Here is an 18823-nt window from a genome sequence, read left to right as displayed (position 1 = left end):
TCTTATTCTATATAAAATCTAAACTCAAACCTAAAACCGTATAATATCTTCTTTTATTACTTTTTATTTGTTAATTTTTAGTTTTAATTTGTAATAGTCTAAATACTTATGGTGAAACCAGTTTTCTTATGGTTGTTTAAATTCTAGCACAGTATGTCGCTATTATAGAAATAGATGTTACTATTGTGGAACTAATATAGCGCTATGTTTATATTTTTATGAAATTAAAGTGTTATATATACTTTTTTGTTATTTAATTATGTGAATCCGTGGTCCTAAACCGATCCAATCCGTATTTAAATGGATTGGTTCGGATTGGTTCCATGATTTAAACGGATTGGATTGGTTCCAATTTTTCAGGAACCGTAGATAACGGATTGGTCTTGGTTTTACCCCAATCCAGTCCAATCCGAACCATGCTCACCCCTAGACAGACATTACATTAAATTTGAGAAAACATAAAATTTCAATACCACTTGTCATCGAAGTCCCTCTCCATTCAATTCTCTAATACTGTATAACTAGAAGTGAGGCGCACATACTTGTGTGCCAAATTAATATTAAAAAATGAAGAATTAAGGTCATTTTAAAAATTGATTCGGTTGAAAATTTTATATTAGTGTATATACGTAATAGTGTTGTTGGGATTTTCTATATTTATGCATAGTACTAAGAACATCTCTAATAGTAAATGTTACAATTACATTGTCATTATCAAATTATGGCAATGAATAGTAAAAAATGAATAAAATGCTTCAACTGCTATTTTTGTCATTTTGGCATAGAAATTAGTGTGTCCGGACCACCGCTCAGTTGACCGGCCAGTCGTCTGAACACACCAATTTATGCGTTTCTTCTGCAAAAATGGCACATATGGGACATTTACCAAATTTAACAGCTGTCATTTGTCCTCATTGGAACACATTTTGCCTTTTCTCCTACCAAATTATGAGTTTAGCCGCTCCCACTGCAGATGCTCTAAGATCATTTAAATAATTAACAGATTTTTTTTTTCAAAACTTCAAATTGAAGGCAACATGGATCCATATTCTCCCTTTATGTGTATGAAAAATAAATGTCAAGGCATCTAATGTAATTTTTTAAAAGGATAATTTCTATCCCCTCAACTATTATCTCTTTTATCTTTAAATTAATGGATGTATAAATATTCTTGTAATCTATACTTTTATGACGAATATACCCTTTTAGCTATAGGATAAATTACATTTTATGTCATTGTATCATCACTTTACTTGATCAACTAAATTTTTTTATATTTTGCCACTTTAAACTATCAATTTGTATCAATGTAAACCTTCCGGTCAAGACCAATTACATAAATAGACGAAAAATTAGTATATGACTTGCACATAACTTCTCAAATATTATGAAATTAAAATGACATTATTCAATGTGTTTGGTTTGAATTTTCTGAATTAAATTTTTTAAAAATTGAGTTTTTTTATTTTTCATGTTTTTTTGTCTTTAGTAAATATTTTTTAAATTTTAACTATTTTTTTTTACTTTTTTATATTCATCTTACTTAGATGTGGCTAAAAAATAAAATATTTGTGAAAAAATATTTGTTAAAATTAATAAATACGCAAAAATATGAAAAATGTACTAAATTTTCGCATTTCTTTGTATTTTTAGTATTTAATGAATTTTTTAAAGATTTTTTCACAAGAATTATACATTTTAAATATATTTAAGTTTGATATATCTAAAAATTAAAAAAATTGCTTAAAATATTAAAAAATTTTGGTAAAAACAAAAAAATTCAAAAAATAAGAAAGTAAAATTTTTTAAAAAGTATTTTTTTTAAAGTATTTTTAAAAAACTCAAACCAATTTTCCTTTATTTTGTCGTAGGAAACAATGGTAGCCATAGACAAACGAGAGATGGAGAGAGAAAAAAGAAAAAAAAAAATGAAGAATAAAGTCATTGTAAACAGTTTAAAATTTTGAGATATTATTATGTGTAAGTCACATGTGGAGCTGCTATCATTTATGTAACAAATTCTTAAGAGGGTTCACAATGATACAAATAGATAATTCAAAAGTTACAAAGTGTAACATAGTAGCATTGTTTAATTGAGACGAAAAAATGATAGTAGTTTAAAGAGATAAAGTGTAATTTGTCTTTTTATCTTACACCATTAAGAGTTAGGTTGAAAATAAATTAATAAATAAAACTATGGTAATTTTTAATTTTAAGAATAAAGTGATATGAAATAATTGAATGGTAAAAATGTAATTGGCTGTTTTAAAACTTTCTGAGTGGAAATGATTAACAGTAAGTAATCGTAGGATTTAAGCAATTTTTTGTAATTATTGGAAGATATAATATGTGTCCACTCCCTCCCCCGTTCATTCTCCAACAAGTGAAGTGAGAGATTGCCCTTCGGCTCACCTTTCTCTCTATCTGTTTCACTGTTTCCTCTCTCTCTCTCTCTCTCTCTCTCTCTCTCTCTCTCACACACACACACACACACACACACACACACACACACACACACACACTTTCCTTCTACTTGTACACTCCTAGCACAGAAATTACTGCCCTTTTTCCATTTTGGATGAACCAGTACAACCCTCCGAGGAGGAGGACCCTTTGAAATCTCTCGATTGGATTGGATTGGATTGGATTCGATTCGATTCCCTCCTGCTATAGCTATACATTATTAATAACAACAACAACAAAATGGCAGAAGGCAGCAAGTTATTAGGTGTGGCGGCGTTGGCGTTAGTGGTGTGGAGCTGGTCGGCAATTGTGGCGGAATCAGGATTGGGTGTGAACTGGGGGACGGTGTCCCTCCACAAGCTGTCTCCATCGACGGTGGTGGATCTCCTCAAATTCAACAACATCCAGAAAGTGAAGCTCTTCGATGCCGACCCTGATGTTCTCAAATCTCTCATGGGTACTGGGATTCAACTCATGGTTGGGATTCCCAATGAGATGTTGTCTCTCCTCAGCTCCTCCACTGTTGCTTCTGATCTGTGGGTCCGCCAGAATGTTTCCAGATATATCGTTAAAGGTGGTGTTGATATCAGGTTGTTCTTTTTTTTTCTGTTTTAATTCCCTTTGCCTTGTGTTTGTTTGTTTGTTTGTTTAGTTGCTGCCAAAACTAGGGGAAATTGTTGAAAAAAATTTCCATGTCTTGTTCTGATTCTGAATCTTGGAAGAAAGAAACAAAACAAGAAACAGAGAGAGGGCAAAACCAACCCAGATGAGTCATAATGGTTTTAGTTTTTCTTATCCACTTTGGTTTGCAGCCAAGTTTCTTTCTTGTGTTGTGTGGTATCCACTTTTGTTGTTGTTGTTCATTCTCAAGTACTAGATCTGAGGGAAATCTACCAATTAATCAAAAATTATCCGTTTCAGCCAACTAGTAGGGGAATGATTGGATATCGTATTAGGATAGGATTGGTTAGAAATTCGTAGCCTTGTTGTGGGATTCACTAATATTATTAAATTTGTCAAATTGTGACATCTATGTGTCGCATCTCCACATCAATTTTTTACAGCGGTTTCTTTAAGCAACTGGACATAAAATAATATGGTCCTTGAAGCAGATAAACCTTACTAATATCAAGGGAAACTCATTCGACTGCATAGATTTTTTTTTTGGTATGTAAATTTGGTAGAGATAATCACTGTAAAAACATTATTCAAATTTCTCGGGGCTGTATTATGAAACTAGTTCTATAGCATATTAAAAAATATGAAATAAGCTTGTGTTTTCCAATAAATATGTCTATTCAGTTTTATAATAAGCTATTTGATTCTTACAATGTCATCAGGTATGTTGCAGTAGGAAACGAGCCCTTCCTTGCAAGTTATTCTGGTGAATTTCAGTCATATGTTGTCCCGGCTCTGATGAATCTGCAACAGTCCTTGGCCAAAGCAAATCTGGCAGGCGTTGTAAAGCTAGTAGTCCCCTGTAACGCCGATGCATATGAGTCTTCCCTACCTTCTCAAGGAGCCTTCCGGCCTGAACTGACCCAAATTATGACCCAAATCGTTTCATTCCTCAACTCTAATGGTTCCCCTTTTGTAGTCAATATCTACCCATTTCTAAGCTTGTATGGAAACTCAGATTTTCCACAAGACTACGCATTCTTTGAAGGGACTAACCACGCTGTGACAGATGGACCAAACGTTTATTACAATGCATTTGATGGAAATTTTGACACATTAGTTGCTGCCCTTAGCAAAATCGGGTATGGTCAGATGCCTATTATTATAGGGGAGGTGGGTTGGCCTACAGATGGAGCCGTCAGTGCAAATCTTACCGCTGCAAGGGCTTTCAATCAAGGCCTCATAAATCACATTCTGAGTAACAAAGGAACTCCTCTGAGGCCAGATGTTCCTCCAATCGATATATATCTTTTCAGTCTTCTAGATGAAGGGGCAAAGAGTATAATGCCAGGGAACTTCGAGAGACACTGGGGCATTTTCTCCTTTGATGGCCAGGCAAAGTACCCATTAAACCTTGGTTTAGGACATCGGTTGTTGAAGAATGCAAAGGATGTTCAGTATCTCCCATCAAGGTGGTGTGTAGCAAACCCTTCCAGGGATCTATCTGGCGTGGCAAACCACATTAGAATTGCTTGCAGTGTTGCAGATTGCACGACACTCAACTATGGAGGATCGTGCAATGCCATTGGAGCAAAGGGTAATATTTCATATGCGTTCAACAGTTACTATCAGCTGCAAAAACAGGACTCGAAGAGCTGTGATTTTGATGGGCTTGGGATGATCACTTTCCTAGATCCTTCAATTGGTCATTGTAGATTTCTTGTTGGCGTCACTGGTAGTAATTCTTCAAGTTTTAATTTGCATAGTAAGTGGGTCATTGTTTGGCTTTGGATTTTATGGGGGTTCTGGATTTTTGTCATTTGAAAAGTGGTTTCACAAGTGCTGTTTCCATGGGCCCCTCTTCTGAAACTCTCAGTGATTACAAAGCAGAAAAAGTATACTATAGTCCGTAGCTATTATGTTGAAAGTTACATAGGTTATTTTATTGTAGCCGAGTCCCTTGGCTTTGACAATGAGATGAACATCTTATGTTCTAAATTATACATTTGATAATATACATTTACAGTGATTAGTGCTCTTTAGACCACGATTTTGTAGTAGTGACCTTGGCAACAGTTCGTTCATCCTCCACCACGCTCTTGATGCACCAACTGCCAGAGTTTGGCGCCCTATCGCCCAAACCAAAATGGCCAAGCGGTGGATGGCTAGAGAAAACCTGTCACCATGGGCTTTGTCAGAATCATTTTGATAAGGCCAGAATCCCTATGTTCCAAGAACCCAAGATTCTTCTCAAGCAATTTACCACGCTCTTGTCAACCTGGGTCAAAAGCTCAGCAAACTCAACCACCACGTGGGGGGTACGACAGTGGAGAATTGGAGTGTAACCATTTCTAATTTTGCCCTGGTGGTTCGTTACAATGATCTAGGAGGTGGAATTGGCAGCCTCCTTCGCTGGATCATCCATGGAATTTGATGCAACGTAACAAGGTTTGAGATCATTGACAGAAGCATTTTTCACATTGAAACCAACCGTGTGACCAGGAAGGGCCTCCTGGAGAGGTTCGTGATGCATTTGTACAGGAATTATAATTATATATTGGCCACGCCAATTGATAACTACCATAATTTGTCTACGGTTTCAGGGGGATTGCAGGCTTTCTTTCTTTCTTTAATTTCTATTTGGGTGGGAGCTATTACGGTACACTCCTAAAAAAAAAATACTATATGTATCCTACTACAAAGTATATAACATAACACAATATGTAATAACTTTACTCAATAGAATGATTTGTAACACTGTACATAACATAATCATAATGTTCATAATATAACCACAATACTATGTAATTTTCACTTTAGGGTGTCTACATATTAAACAAAAGAGATCATTGTCACATAGTTCATAATTCAAACTTCTTGCACCAAGTAATCAAAACTAATGTAAGGAATTAATTATTAGGAAGCAAGTCTAAACTTGAAAGTAGTGCAGTCCCCTAAAGGGAAAGGATCATCCGGATGGCTACCACAGCCTCTCTTGTTGTCATAACCGGGATACTTATGCTTGCAGAAAGGCACACTCTCATGTAAAGCCAGACCTATCTTCTCTGCTTTCTTCACCAAGTCCCACCGGTTGTAAGGATCACCCTCCTTGTGCGTTACGTGAATCTCTCCTTCCTCCTTCCTTAGTAGCACTTTTGCATTTGTCAGAAACCCTTTTACCAATTGCTTGTTCAGCCTGGATCAGTCAGTCCAATCAAAATTCAAATGAATTGGGGTTTTCATTCAGATGGTCCTTTTGTGAAATCTCTTTTAGAAAGAAATGAATGGAAACACAAAGCAAAGAATAGAATTGAAACAATACTTTGTACGCATAAAAGATGCAATATCAAACTTCAACTTCAACTTCTAAATCCACTCTTGAATAAGAAGTGTTGTCAAATTTCCACCCCTTGTCCTGGATACAGAGCCAGGATGTTGGAAGCAGAGATTGATGGAGGAACCATCACCGCAGTAACCAATGGGGGTTAATTCTTGCTATCTAATTTTTATGATGTGTAGTTGACATTCATAAGAAATATTAAACAAATTACCAAATAATTTAATCTTTACAATCCTAAATTTCATTCCATTCCCAAACATCCAAGAGATAAAGAGTCCAAAGGCCAGAGGGAGTGCCCTGCTCTGCTGATTTCTAGTGATATATCAGCAACAAGAACATTTTCTCACAATCCAGGATACCCAGAACTCTAGCCTTTCCATTATTACCCAGAACTTGGATTAATAATATTATAAGTTCGTTGCATATATAACACAATGCCTCAATCTTAGAGTACTTTTTGTTGAAGAAACTCATCTTTGCTGATTCTGTGACAAAATTGGTCCCAAAAAAAGATTCAAATCTTTCCTCCTTTTGTTCTAATAGAGTTTGGCTTGAAGAGGTTTAAACCTACTTAGACTTTGTTATCATTCTTTTAGTTTCTTGACCCTCTTCTCTGCCTTTGCTGATTCTTAAGCATCCCCGTTCAATGTACTCTGTAACAGAATTTGGATAATACAATTACTCCATGTGATAATGATAGAACTTATTTTGTTTGTGGAAATGCATTAGGGAATTCCATATTAATCAAACTAGTTTTGGTAAAACTCTCATATGAGCTATTAGGCCCTGAAGTGAACTATTCCATGATAAATATTCTTTCTATAAACCTGTAGTTGTCATAAACATAAATAATTTTCTTTCACTTTTAACATATTGGTATGATGATGAGGACATGGTGCCAAACGATAGAAATTTAACAAGCATTTTTAAAGTGTTTCTTGTGGACTCGTCCTATAACATAGTCATCATAAGGAAATGGATATACGTATATATATAATCGAGGAAGGGAGTAAGTACTACTAGTACTAGTATAATCATAGATAGAGAGAGAGAGAGAGAGAGAGACTTGATCTGGCAGGAATTAGCCTCGGGGAAGATGAAACCAACATGGGGGAAGTTGTAGATGATGCGATCAAACCTCTGAGTAGAGAGGAAGAAGTGTTGGCTCATCTTAGTAGCATCCACTCCGCACAACACCAGTCCACCCATCTCCTCCAACTCCCTTACGTTCCATGTCCCTTTATTATACTTTTTCTCTAGATCCTCTGCAACCCCATCATCATTATCATCATCAAAACAAAACAATACAAAACAAGTGGGTGTAGTTAGTTATTAGTATCTGAAAATGAAGAGACAGTCACAGACAGAAAAAGAGAGAGTAAATAAAAAATAAAATACGAACTGTGGGCGTCGAGAGAAGTGGAGACGATGTTGCGGGCAGAGGAAAAGGCTTTGGCAAGAGAGAGAGAGAAGGAGAAATCTCCTTCACCGACCAACAATATTCGATGAGAGGAAGAGTAGTGCTCTATCATCCTTATCTCTCTCTTTCCATTTCCCTTCCCATGCATCATCAACTCCTCCGAATCTGATTCTTCTGATGAATCTGATTCATCATCGTCTTCTTCTTCTTCTTCTTCTTCGTCTTCTTCTTCTTCTGGTTTTATTACTTTGTCATAGTAATATTCTCCTTCTGGTGCTAGTCCCATTTTTTATTGTTGTGATGGTGGCGTTCGTATTGCTGCTGCTGCTTCTTCACCGACACCAAAATGTATTATTGGCTTCTCCCATACATTTTGGTAAAGGTCGACTCTCTTCGCCTCTAACTGTGTTAGTTTCTTTTCGTTAAATTCCCCATAAATTAGAGAGACCGATAAGTACAACGAAGACATCACTCGCCAAATAAAATATTATTTTATAGGGGCCCACCGGTTTACCTTAGCTGAAATAACTGTACGGGAAATTGCTACCCGGACGAGTTTTCAGAAATAGCAACGCTTCTCTCCACTTCACGCTAGACGCCACTGTTAGGTTCCTAAAATTCACTATGGATTTTATTTTGATAATCTACATCAGGTTAGTGAGATTTAGGTCTTGTTTGGTAATTTCTAATTTTAGTTAAAAAGTTAAAAAGTCGTAATCATATTACTCTCTTTAATTTTTTACACATCTTTTTGTAAAAAATCAAAAAATTATTAAAAAATCTATTCCCAAACGAGACCTTATTGTGGGTTTTATTTTGATAATCTAAATCGATTAATGTTTACTTCTTGAGTATTTTATTTTTATAAAAAATCATATTAATTGGATATTGATAGTTACTTGTCAACAATTTATTTTTAATATCATACTTATTATTAACAAAATATGATCTGATCGAAGGGCTATTGATATCTAATCAACGTGATTTTTAAGGTGAGTGAATTCTCGACGAGTTTTATACGTTGACGGCTTGGATTATTGAAATGGAACCCGTAACACTGTCTAGTCAATAAAATAGACTGTCGAGAAGCTCTGCCCTTTCTAAAAATAATTACACATGAGTGGAAAATTTTATGATTTTAATAATTAATATCTATAATGTATATCATTTTTTTGTTTAAAAAAAAAAAAAATTTGACATCCATTGTGGTGCAATTCTCCCATAACTATAAGCTCACGCGTTTATTAATTGCCAAAAATTAATATTTGGAGCCTTTAAATATGCACGCCACATATTTTCTCACCATATATCATTTGCTCAATTTACATTACACTTAAATTTGATTTTTTTTTTTTTTTTTTTTTTTTGTAATTTACATTATAAATTTTTAAATAATATCAAAATACTATCAACTTTCAAATACTAACCCTAACCACCGCCACAATCGCCCATCTCCCCTTATCATTGTAGCATCCCTACAATTTCCCTTCTTTCCCCAGCCCCTCCCCTCTCATCATTGCCTTCTCCATCGTAGCTCCTTTCTAATGCCTCCTAACTTCACTGCACTTTGAAACACTAGAAGAAAAAGATAATGGAGGGCAGGGAAAGGTAAGACATAAGGGATGAAGAGAAGAGAACATGATTGGGGCAATACCAACAAAGGTGGAGATAGAGGTAATGAGAACAGGGTAGTTGTAGACAAAGGCACTACAGATGGGAGACAGGGATAGAGATTAAGGGTGAGCAGTGGATATACCGATCCGTCAAAACCGACCGACTCGAACCAATCCGTTGCATTTTGGACGGATGCGTGATGACGAGCGGACGGTTGCGGATTGATTTTCTCCAATCCGCCAATCTGGCGGACGGATGACAGATTTTAGATTCCTTTGGCCGCAACCGAACCATCAAACCGCGAACACCCCTAGTAATTTATAAGACTTTGTGTTTTCCGTTTATTTAAATATTCTGTTTGTCTTTTCGATTAAAAAAGAGTTTAAATATTCTGTTGAAAAAAAGTTTTCAACTTGAATATCTTTTTTGAATTGAAAAAAATAAACGTATTATTTATCTATATTTTTTTATTTTTAAATCTATCTCTAAAAACAATAAATAGAAAATATGATATATGCTGATTGGTTTTTGTTTTCAAAAACATATATGGATGTAACAATACAAAGACATACAATCTCTACTACTACTCTGTTCATAGTTTTGGTGGTTTGAATTGTTTTTATATTTTAAGAATCACAAATTGTAATACTTTATGTAGATAAGGTATGCAGTGATTGTAGTATGCGGATGAGACATGTAGTCATTGTGATATTCTAAAGTTTCAAACTTTCTTGTTTTGGATAAAGCATGCAATGATTGTAATATTTTTTTAAGTCATTAATTGTAATACTTTTTTTTTCTTTTTTGAGGAAGTGCACAAGTTGAATTATGTTGAAAATTTATAAAATTTTAAACCGCCAAACCGATTCGTATCCATCCGCCAAACCGCCAAACCGCTCAATCCACATCCGCCGGATTGACGGACGGATGCAGATTGATTTTCTCCAATCCGCCAATCTGGCGGACAGATGGCGGATTGGAGGTTCCGTGGCCACAACCGACCTGTGCCCACCCCTAATAGAGATGAGTTAAGGGAGTGTAGTAGAGTAAAAAAAAGGTTACAACAGTGGTGGTGTATTGGCAGTAACTAGTAGTGATGGTGGCAGTGATAGGTGATGTCTACTAAGAGATTAGGTTTATGATTTTGTTCAAAAGAGTAATATACTTGAGAGATTAAAAAAAAATAGAAATATGAGAAAATATGATGTGTGAATAGCATTTGTCCTTGGTGGTGTGGGGACAAATCCTTTGAGGATGTAATGTCTAACACACACCAATCCAACCATACATCTACAAAGGGTTTTGGTTATGTGGTTGAGTTTTTGAATGACCAAGGAGGGTGGGATGTGGAAAAATTTCTTTGGTGTTACCTTCTAACATCGCCACTATTATCTTGAAGAGTCAACCTCCTCTCAACATTGTCACTGATAATCCAAATTAGAAAGAGACTTAGTGTGGAGAGTTCTTAGTGGCCTCTACCTATGATTTAATCATTGGTAATCAAAGCTGTGAGGAAAACTAGAGTTGGATCTGGAAGCTGAGACTGCCTTAGAAACTTAAAAGTTTTATGTGGCTAGTCTTATATGGAAAACTGCTAACAAACCAAATTAGATTGAAAAGGGGCTTGACCTCTGATCCAAACTGCCCTAGATGCTGTGGGGTGAAGGATATGCAACATATGTTTACAGATTGCTACAAAGCTAAAGAAGTGCGGTTGGCCTTTTGTGGCAAAAATTGGTATATGGATATAAATAGAAAGTCTAGGCAAGAATGGCTTCTTTCAAATTCCAAAAACAAGAAACACTTTAATGATCGTGCCACATGGTTGTCAAGATAGCATCAAATATATTCTTGATTACTCTAGAGATATTGACTTGGCTTGTAATGTATCTGTTATGAATCCAAGGCCTGCTTTTAGATTGATTAATTGGGTTTTACCACCTGCGGGAAAAATCAAGCTAAATGTTGATGGCAACAAGAAAATGGGAGGAGCCAGAGATGAAAAAGGCAGTTGGGTATGTTGTAACTATGGCAAGATTGAAAGTGGCACAAGTTTGGAGACGGAGTTATAGACTCTTTAGAAGGGATTAACGGTGATACTTCAGAAAAGGATGCATGGGGTGATCATTAAAATTGATGCACAGCAAGTGGTGCAACTGATGGAAAAAGACACAATCGACAAATTTATATTCAAAGGACTGCTAGAAGATGCCAATATTATCTATCTTTAGAGGATGTGAATGCACCATACAACACGTTTTCAAGGAAGGAAATCTATATGCAAATCCTTTGGCTAAACTTGGAACTGCGCAACCTGAAGAAATTTTGGCAGTTAATGAACCACCAGCCAAGATTAGGTGCTACCTTGTAGCTGATATGATAGGTCTCTCTAGAGAAAGAGCCTATCCTTATAATATTGTAAAACCTTTGTAGGGACAAAATGAAATTTCAGAAAAATGTTGACGATTAAGTTATGTTTACATAAATTTGCTAAAAAACCTTGCTTTTTACGGTTTCCCAAACAAGGTTTATGACATTTCTACCAAAGAAGTGCTCATTTAGGATATCTCCCACAGTGGATTTGTGGAAGTATATGTTAGAAGTAGGGCTGTGTAAAATACCGCTCAATCCGCTAAAATCGCACCGATCCGCATCTATCCGCACCGCTCTAACCGCGATTTAAACTTTAAAATTTATAATCCGTCAACCGAATCGCTCCGCTCTACTATAGTTAATACATATATATTTTTTAACCTCCAATGAAATATCAATATAAAAATGAGTGTGAGAGAGATTTAAAATATGAAATTTATGACAAATTAGTGATTATATATATGAAACATATTATGTAAAATTACTTTGTGTTATATATCTAAAAATATTATACAAATTAGTGTTATATATTATGCAAATGTATGATAATTAGTTAAAATATTCTTCAATCCGCCAATCCGCCAAAAACCGTCTAAATCGCAATTTGTCAATCCGCTAATCCACCATTCGATTTATAAAATTACTCTCAAACCGTCCGAACCGAACTGTGCACACCCCTAGTTGGAAGGATAGTAGTATCTTTTGGTAACTGGTTAATTTTAAGCAATTTGGATTTTGTCTAAGCAAGGTATAGTATCTGGCAGTACCAACTAATTATACATAAATTGGACCAGAAAAAGAGAACAAAAATTATTATGTAGAAGTTTTCTTGGTTAGAAATGAACTCAACTCTATTCCGATGTACCTAAAAAAAAAAAAAGAAATGAACTGAACTTAAAACCATGCTTTATAACATTAAGGATGCTATTATTAGGACTACAAATGAACAAAATTATTCGTAAGTAAACTTGAGCTCGACTCGATAAAAGTTTGTTCGAACGCAACTTATTAATTTATTTATTTTTTTGCATACAAAATTGAGCTCAAACTCGTTAAATTTTTAATAAACAAGTCTAAGCATAGTAAAACTCCACTTGTTAGCTGACTTATTTAACATTTACTATTTATATAGTAAGTAAAGTAAAATATGTATAAAAATAGAATAAATATATTATTTATATATTTAAAAATATAATTATAAATAATAATTAACTATATATAATACATTTATATAATAGTAGTGGTAGATATTATTATTTTGATAAAATATTAATTTTTTTTAATATGTTTATATATATTATATATATAATTATATAATCAGAGTTCTAATTGTAACTTTAATCTCATATGTAAATATAAATTTATAAATTTTTAAACTCGTTTAGACTTGTGAATAGGCTCAAGCTCGAGTCAATCTTAAACCAACTCGGCTCAAGCTCAGTTCGTTAAATTTTTATTGAACTCGAACTCATTAAAATCGTAATAAACAAGTCCAAACACACTAAAATTCGAATCAACTCGTTTGCAACCCTAGCCATTATGTAGTGCTAATCTTTACTAATCAAGGATAATGAGAGACTTAGAAGATTTGCACTAATATTAGCATTTGTACAAAGTCACTTGTACGCATTCTCATGCTCTTATAGAGCAATGCACACAACTGCTGCTTTGACAATCTCTTTCCAATCCATCCCAAGAAAAGAAAAAAAACTCCGGAATACGGGTTGATTAAGAGGCGGCTTTAAGGATCAAGGATGGGTCTCAGATTGACACACGTGCGCACATAGTTCCATCTGTGGTGAAAAGTGTAGTAGTGGAAGTGAGAGTTCCAGTATAAGAACCAGAACCAATGGGAGTAGTTTAACTGGAAAAAAATGGAGTGGGGGAAGAGGGATTCATCCAGCATTCAAGTATAGCCCCCCTTACCACCCAAATTGATGGGAGCGAGCTCACTGCAGATAGGCTCTAACCCAAAAGCCACTTGTTTCTCTATTGATTTGTGCTATGTAAGTCTTAGCAAAGCATATTTGTCACACTAAATAGAGAACCTGCAGTAACATGCATTTCCCTGTTCCAGATTGCTTGATGTACATTAACAAATCCCTGCACAAAGCAAGGGTACTTAATGGAGTAATTCTCACAGGCCAGGGTTCTAAGAGCATCCTAATCAAAAGTCATAGGCATACCAAGTACAACTATCACATTACAAAAGCATTACAAGAAGAAGAAGAAGAAGAAGAAGATCGCCTGCCCTGTTAAGTTTTCCTTCTCAAAAGTTCCTTCACAAGATTGGTCCCAACTTCAAATCTACCAAGCCCGCATCATGAGCAGAACCTGCAATGCTTTCGCCAAATTTTCCTTTTCTTTTGAAAAAGTGAACTCATTTCACCACAACAAACAACCAACAATAATATGCAACAATAAAGCCATACCACAGAATGAATTTGAAGCCGTTTTACATTTTATCAGAAAGCACACATGTAAGCAATAACAACATATGTTACCTGCACTCAGATACAAGTATCAAGTGTGGGTGTTTTACATTTTATCAGAAAGCACACATGTAAGCAATAACAACATATGTTACCTGCACTCAGATACAAGTATCAAGTGTGGGTGTATGTATGTCCAAGTGTCTAACCTTTATATTGGAATATGTATCCAACAGTTGGATATGGACACGGGGACACATCACAAACACTTCCATATTTTACATATTGTATAAAATTTTTAGATAAGATGACATAAATTATGTAAAAATGTAATTGAAATTAAATAGTATTAGGAAAAATAAAGAATTTCCATCTCTTGCCTACATGCAAGGCTAAAAATGTTTTTTCTACTAGCAGATTTCAGTTTCTTCTTCTTCAAATATTGTAAAAATATTAAAGTGTCTAAATTGGGTACTAGTGTCGGACACATCTCTCACGTCCTTACCCCTAGTCATATCTGGTAGACAAGGGTACTTCGGAGAAATAGAAGAGTCCATGTAACACAAATAACAACCACCATCACATTGTTCACAGCTTACACACAAGCATGCAAAACCAGGCATGTAACAGAGAGGATGCAAGACAAAGCTTATGCCAGCTCGGGCAGTGAAATAACTTACTATGGATCTCTGCGGTTGGAACTTCATGTCGAGTGTTTAAGAATAGCTAGTTCACTCAATGCACCTTTGAGGGGTTCTGTCAGCTTGTTTTTCTTACCCTGGAAGAAAATTCATTCATAAACAAGCAGCTTCCAAACATCGAAGAATTATAAACATTAAAGAATAAAAAAAAAAAATTCAAATGTCTACCGAAAAGCAAAAATAAAAAGGAAATCCTTCAATATTTTTGTATCCTAACTATAATCCCCACAATGCTTTATCCCAACATCTCTCCTCTAAAGTTGACCCGAACATTTGATGACCAGAGGCTAATCTACAGAGCACAGGCTAAACTGGAGTAGCACTATCTTAAAACTAGAGGTTTGAGACATATGATGGTAGCTCCTTAGTGACAGCAAGAGGACAAACAGAAACATTAAGAAAATTGGTATCATCAATCTCATCTCTTGACAAGTATTTTCTCAATCTCCCTTACATAGTTACTGTATGAATGAGTAGTTAGCCCTTACAATGAAATATTGGCATTTCATCTCAATTGAATTAGAGGTATTTCTATCTAGAAGCTATTAATTGCATCTTTAACTATTGTCAACAGTGAAAATCATTCATACCTTTTTACTTGTACATCAGAAATTGCAATCACAAGCACATAAACAAAAAGCAAAACAATTTATGAGAGCAACAACAGAAAAAACAGACATGTCATACCTTCAACGATGGAATTAGAGCAAAAACCTCATCCACAGACTCTGGACATATGTTAGCAATCAAGCACATCTGCAGTCAAATAAGAAATCAAAAACTTGCCTGATTATCAACAGATAAGGCCAGTGACTCAGGTTGAGATAGATACCTCACTGTCAGAAACACCATGTTTTTTGAGAGGCCTGATATTTGAGTTAATGGTTCAACAGCAGATTGCTCAAAAACAAAATTTCCATAAATGACTGGTGACGGGTATTTTCAACACAACAAGAACGTCTTTTTCAAAAAAAAAAAAAAAGGATACTCAAGCACTTGTCGAACAGATTGAGGACTTGTATAATGACTAACAGTCTTGGCGTACTGCAGTCCCCTATCAAATGCTCTGGAAACAAATTTGTTAGGGCTTATCTATAATATAAATAACCTTGTAATAAAGAAGACAAAGCTAACTATGTTCCTCACATAGGAATTTTAATTGTTGGATCTTCAGATAGTATGATCATATGCTCCTGGATTCCTTCTAAAATGTCTGCCGCCTCACAGTCCATCAGGCATTTGGCATTCTTTGGAAGTTCTGCTCAATACCAACAGAGCTTATGAAAAACAATTTCTACTTCATGAACTTAACATATACGAAGCACAATACATGCACAATACATTATATGTCAAAAATGACATAAAGCGAATACTGGGGGAAGGGGATGATCTGCTCAAGCTCAGCTACATCTCAACCACCACCAACAATACATAACCCAGAAGCCAATTTTCTATGAGACAGATCTTCACAACATACACGAGAAAAATATTCACTAATGTTTGCATGGTCTTCATCTTGATCTCTTCTACCATAATAAACAAAGGCATTGATGTACATCATATCTTCAACACAACATTGAAATACAATAGAAACAATATTGCTTAAAAGGTGTTAAAAGTTCTATTAGTTACAAAAAAATAATAATAATAATAAGAGCAAAGATATGTCCCTCTAATTTTGGAGCTCTAATTGAACTCTAATGATGTGGCAGAGAATAAAAAAAATAAAATAAATAAAACTAAAGCCAAAATATCACATCACAGTAGGGTCCACTCTCACTAGAGCTCCTTTATTAGAGCTCTCAATCATTTTTCTAATAATAAATACTTTCTTTACCTCTCTCTTTTTTTTTTTTTTTTGCCCCCCATTTTATGTACTATTAGGATCTTAGGATCTTTGAAACTTCTCCGGTGACAGATAATTTGATCTTCCTCTCCTTGGAAAAGCCAAATTGAAGACCTTTTCCTCTGTATGCTTCTATAAGAAAATTAATTTCTTGAAGCAAACTATTGTGGAGTTTAAAGAGGCTTTAGTTTGACCTATGACCTTTGAGGTGGATATTTTATTTACCTTTTCAAAATCCTACTACTTTTACCCTTGAAAAATGATTGCCAACAACATCCAGCATGTGATGCTAGTGTGACTTCCAGTTTGATAACTATGCTTGTTTGTCACTTGAACATAGAGAACAAATATGGCATCGAATTAAAGACCCACATATAACAAGTAGTCACATGAACTATAAAATAGAAACATTAATAGTGAATTAACATCATGTCTTTCGACAAAAAATATATACTTATGTAACCAATAAAATAACCAACCTTGCTCAACTTTGAGCTCCAGAGTGGAAGATTCTTTGGACACTGGACTCTTACCACCATTTGCAACATTGTCTCCTTTTCCTCCTTTGCCCCAATCTTACCAACAAAACATGAAACGATGTATCAAAAAATGAAACCACCTACATAAATATCAAAGAGGCCAGAAGAAAAAAAAAAAAAAAAAACTTTTACCTTTTCCAATAGGCAAACCAACCTTTGCACCAGATTTCGCGGATAAGTTGATTGTGGATTCTAGTGATTCTAAACATTAAGAGTAACATTTCCAGAAGGGTGAGGAGTAACTTAGTAATAAGATTAACCAAAATAAAAAATCCTTTGGACTAGCCAAATTGTAATGATAAAAGATATTTGAAAGAAAAACAGGTCTAAACCTTTATAATCAAACTGAACTTTTCGGGGCCTCTTTGACTTTGCTGAGCTATCATCCTTCCCTTTCAAGGAGGCTAGGCGAGAAAATTTGGAAAAAAAAAGATGTTCCACAAAAAAATTAATTAATTAATTAAATTAAATCAAATAAATTGTGCTTTAATAAAGGGCATCTTAAAAAAAGTAAATAAAACAACAACAGGCAACAATAAAACACATGGAGAGATCACCAAGAAGAAGAGCCTCCTAAAATATCTTAAATGTAGCCAGGGCATGTTTCATACATGACCAAATTAAGAATAGATCAATGCCCTTTATAGGCATGTTTCACCATACAACAAAACAAAGCCATTTTCCTGTGCGCATAAGCATATTCACACACACACACACACATATCCTTAAGTGGAAACCAAATCAAGCTAATCCTTGTTTTTCATTCAAGTAGGGTCGGTTAGATAAATCCTTTTTTCACCATTTAGCTCTATCAAGGGCTATTTGCTCAGTTAAATTAAATATTCCAGTTATCATGAAATTAAGATATTGCAGAAATTGGGGTATACCCTGCATAACTTAACATGAGTTGAAGGTAGTGCATGCTTGGTCAAAACCTAAGACATGAAATTGGGAATATATATATATATATATATATATATATATATATATGTATATAAAAACAAGTAGAAAAGAGAGAAAATATAGGTTCACCTTTGGGCAGAGAAAACCCTTTTCCTCCTTTCTCAGACATTTGCTGCTGCTACAGCTGCTGCAAAACCCAAAAGAACACATGCATATTAATGATCAGAAAATAAAACCCAGTTCCAAAGGCCGGAGATAAGATCAATCATGAATATACGCTACCAAAGAACAATTACAAGGCTAACGAATTTGAAGGAAAACGAATAGGGAAAAAAAAAAAAGGCTTCCTTGCAGAAAACAGTCCAAACCAGAAATACTCTTTTTCACTACTGAAAAGTCGAGACCCGAATGAATGAGAAGGATAATTAAGAGGGACGAAAAGAAAGACCTGTACCTGAAACGCAGGTTGGGTTGGGTGGGGTAACCGACGACAAGTTGCGGCTACGATGGTGGAGAAATTGGTGAAATTTGGGGTAGTTTAGTTTTATAGATACTCACTAAGGCCTCGTCTGAT

General features: G+C 35.0%; 3 protein-coding genes across 36 annotated transcripts; 1 reads left to right on the top strand and 2 right to left on the bottom strand.

The window, feature by feature from the left end:
- Positions 1 to 2339: 2339 nt before the first annotated feature.
- On the top strand, positions 2340 to 5128 carry LOC114273429 (O-Glycosyl hydrolases family 17 protein). Its single transcript, XM_028215213.2, has 2 exons — positions 2340 to 3053; positions 3804 to 5128. Exons 1-2 carry the CDS (start codon positions 2704 to 2706, stop codon positions 4903 to 4905), a joined length of 1452 nt encoding a protein of 483 aa, XP_028071014.1. The 5' UTR covers positions 2340 to 2703; the 3' UTR covers positions 4906 to 5128.
- A 675-nt stretch (positions 5129 to 5803) lies between these two features.
- LOC114273430 (uncharacterized protein At4g26485) lies at positions 5804 to 9167 on the bottom strand. 2 transcript variants are annotated; one of them, XM_028215215.2, is made up of 3 exons: positions 7824 to 9167; positions 7488 to 7686; positions 5804 to 7074 (listed from the first exon to the last, which is right to left on the bottom strand). In XM_028215215.2, the coding sequence occupies exons 1-3, from the start codon at positions 8125 to 8127 to the stop codon at positions 7065 to 7067; spliced, it is 513 nt and encodes a 170-aa protein (XP_028071016.2). In that variant the 5' UTR covers positions 8128 to 9167; the 3' UTR covers positions 5804 to 7064. The 2 variants fall into 2 exon arrangements, with proteins under 2 accessions (XP_028071016.2, XP_028071015.2); XM_028215214.2 differs by having other exon boundaries at positions 5804 to 6277.
- A 4674-nt stretch (positions 9168 to 13841) lies between these two features.
- LOC114273431 (DNA-directed RNA polymerases IV and V subunit 4) lies at positions 13842 to 18823 on the bottom strand. Of its 33 annotated transcripts, none has more exons than XR_014340893.1 (12): positions 18704 to 18803; positions 18379 to 18436; positions 17679 to 17750; positions 17479 to 17547; positions 17287 to 17382; positions 16108 to 16219; positions 15950 to 16027; positions 15794 to 15827; positions 15649 to 15717; positions 14941 to 15038; positions 14261 to 14332; positions 13842 to 14170 (listed from the first exon to the last, which is right to left on the bottom strand). XR_014340893.1 is itself a non-coding variant. In XM_028215217.2 (11 exons), exons 2-10 carry the CDS (start codon positions 18416 to 18418, stop codon positions 14964 to 14966), a joined length of 645 nt encoding a protein of 214 aa, XP_028071018.2. In that variant the 5' UTR covers positions 18419 to 18436; positions 18704 to 18823; the 3' UTR covers positions 13842 to 14162; positions 14941 to 14963. The 33 variants fall into 33 exon arrangements, 25 of the variants coding, with proteins under 25 accessions (XP_028071018.2, XP_028071017.2, XP_028071024.2 ...); XR_003633101.2 differs by having other exon boundaries at positions 13842 to 14162; XR_014340898.1 differs by having other exon boundaries at positions 18379 to 18433; positions 18704 to 18785.

This window comes from Camellia sinensis, chromosome 9, assembly GCF_055761805.1.
Source record: "Camellia sinensis isolate YWXY chromosome 9, ASM5576180v1, whole genome shotgun sequence".
Classification (NCBI taxonomy): Eukaryota; Viridiplantae; Streptophyta; class Magnoliopsida; order Ericales; family Theaceae; genus Camellia; species Camellia sinensis.
This window is presented reverse-complemented; position numbering and strand designations above follow the sequence as displayed.

Excerpts from the sequence above, each read along its gene's own strand:
- LOC114273431 (XM_028215217.2), bottom strand. The coding sequence starts at position 18,418 with ATGTCTGAGAAAGGAGGAAAAGGGTTTTCTCTGCCCAAAG. Across the intron at positions 15,828-15,949 it reads TCTGTTCGACAAGTGCTTGA|GCCTCTCAAAAAACATGGTG; the intron begins GTATCCTTTTTT and ends CTCAAATATCAG. Across the intron at positions 15,039-15,648 it reads CTCTAATTCCATCGTTGAAG|GGTAAGAAAAACAAGCTGAC; the intron begins GTATGACATGTC and ends ATTTTCTTCCAG.
- LOC114273429 (XM_028215213.2), top strand. The coding sequence starts at position 2,704 with ATGGCAGAAGGCAGCAAGTTATTAGGTGTGGCGGCGTTGGCGTTAGTG. Across the intron at positions 3,054-3,803 it reads AAAGGTGGTGTTGATATCAG|GTATGTTGCAGTAGGAAACG; the intron begins GTTGTTCTTTTT and ends CAATGTCATCAG.
- LOC114273430 (XM_028215214.2), bottom strand. The coding sequence starts at position 8,127 with ATGGGACTAGCACCAGAAGGAGAATATTACTATGACAAAGTAATAAAA. Across the intron at positions 7,687-7,823 it reads CACTTCTCTCGACGCCCACA|AGGATCTAGAGAAAAAGTAT; the intron begins GTTCGTATTTTA and ends ATGGGGTTGCAG. Across the intron at positions 6,278-7,487 it reads GCTAATTCCTGCCAGATCAA|GCTGAACAAGCAATTGGTAA; the intron begins GTCTCTCTCTCT and ends TGACTGATCCAG.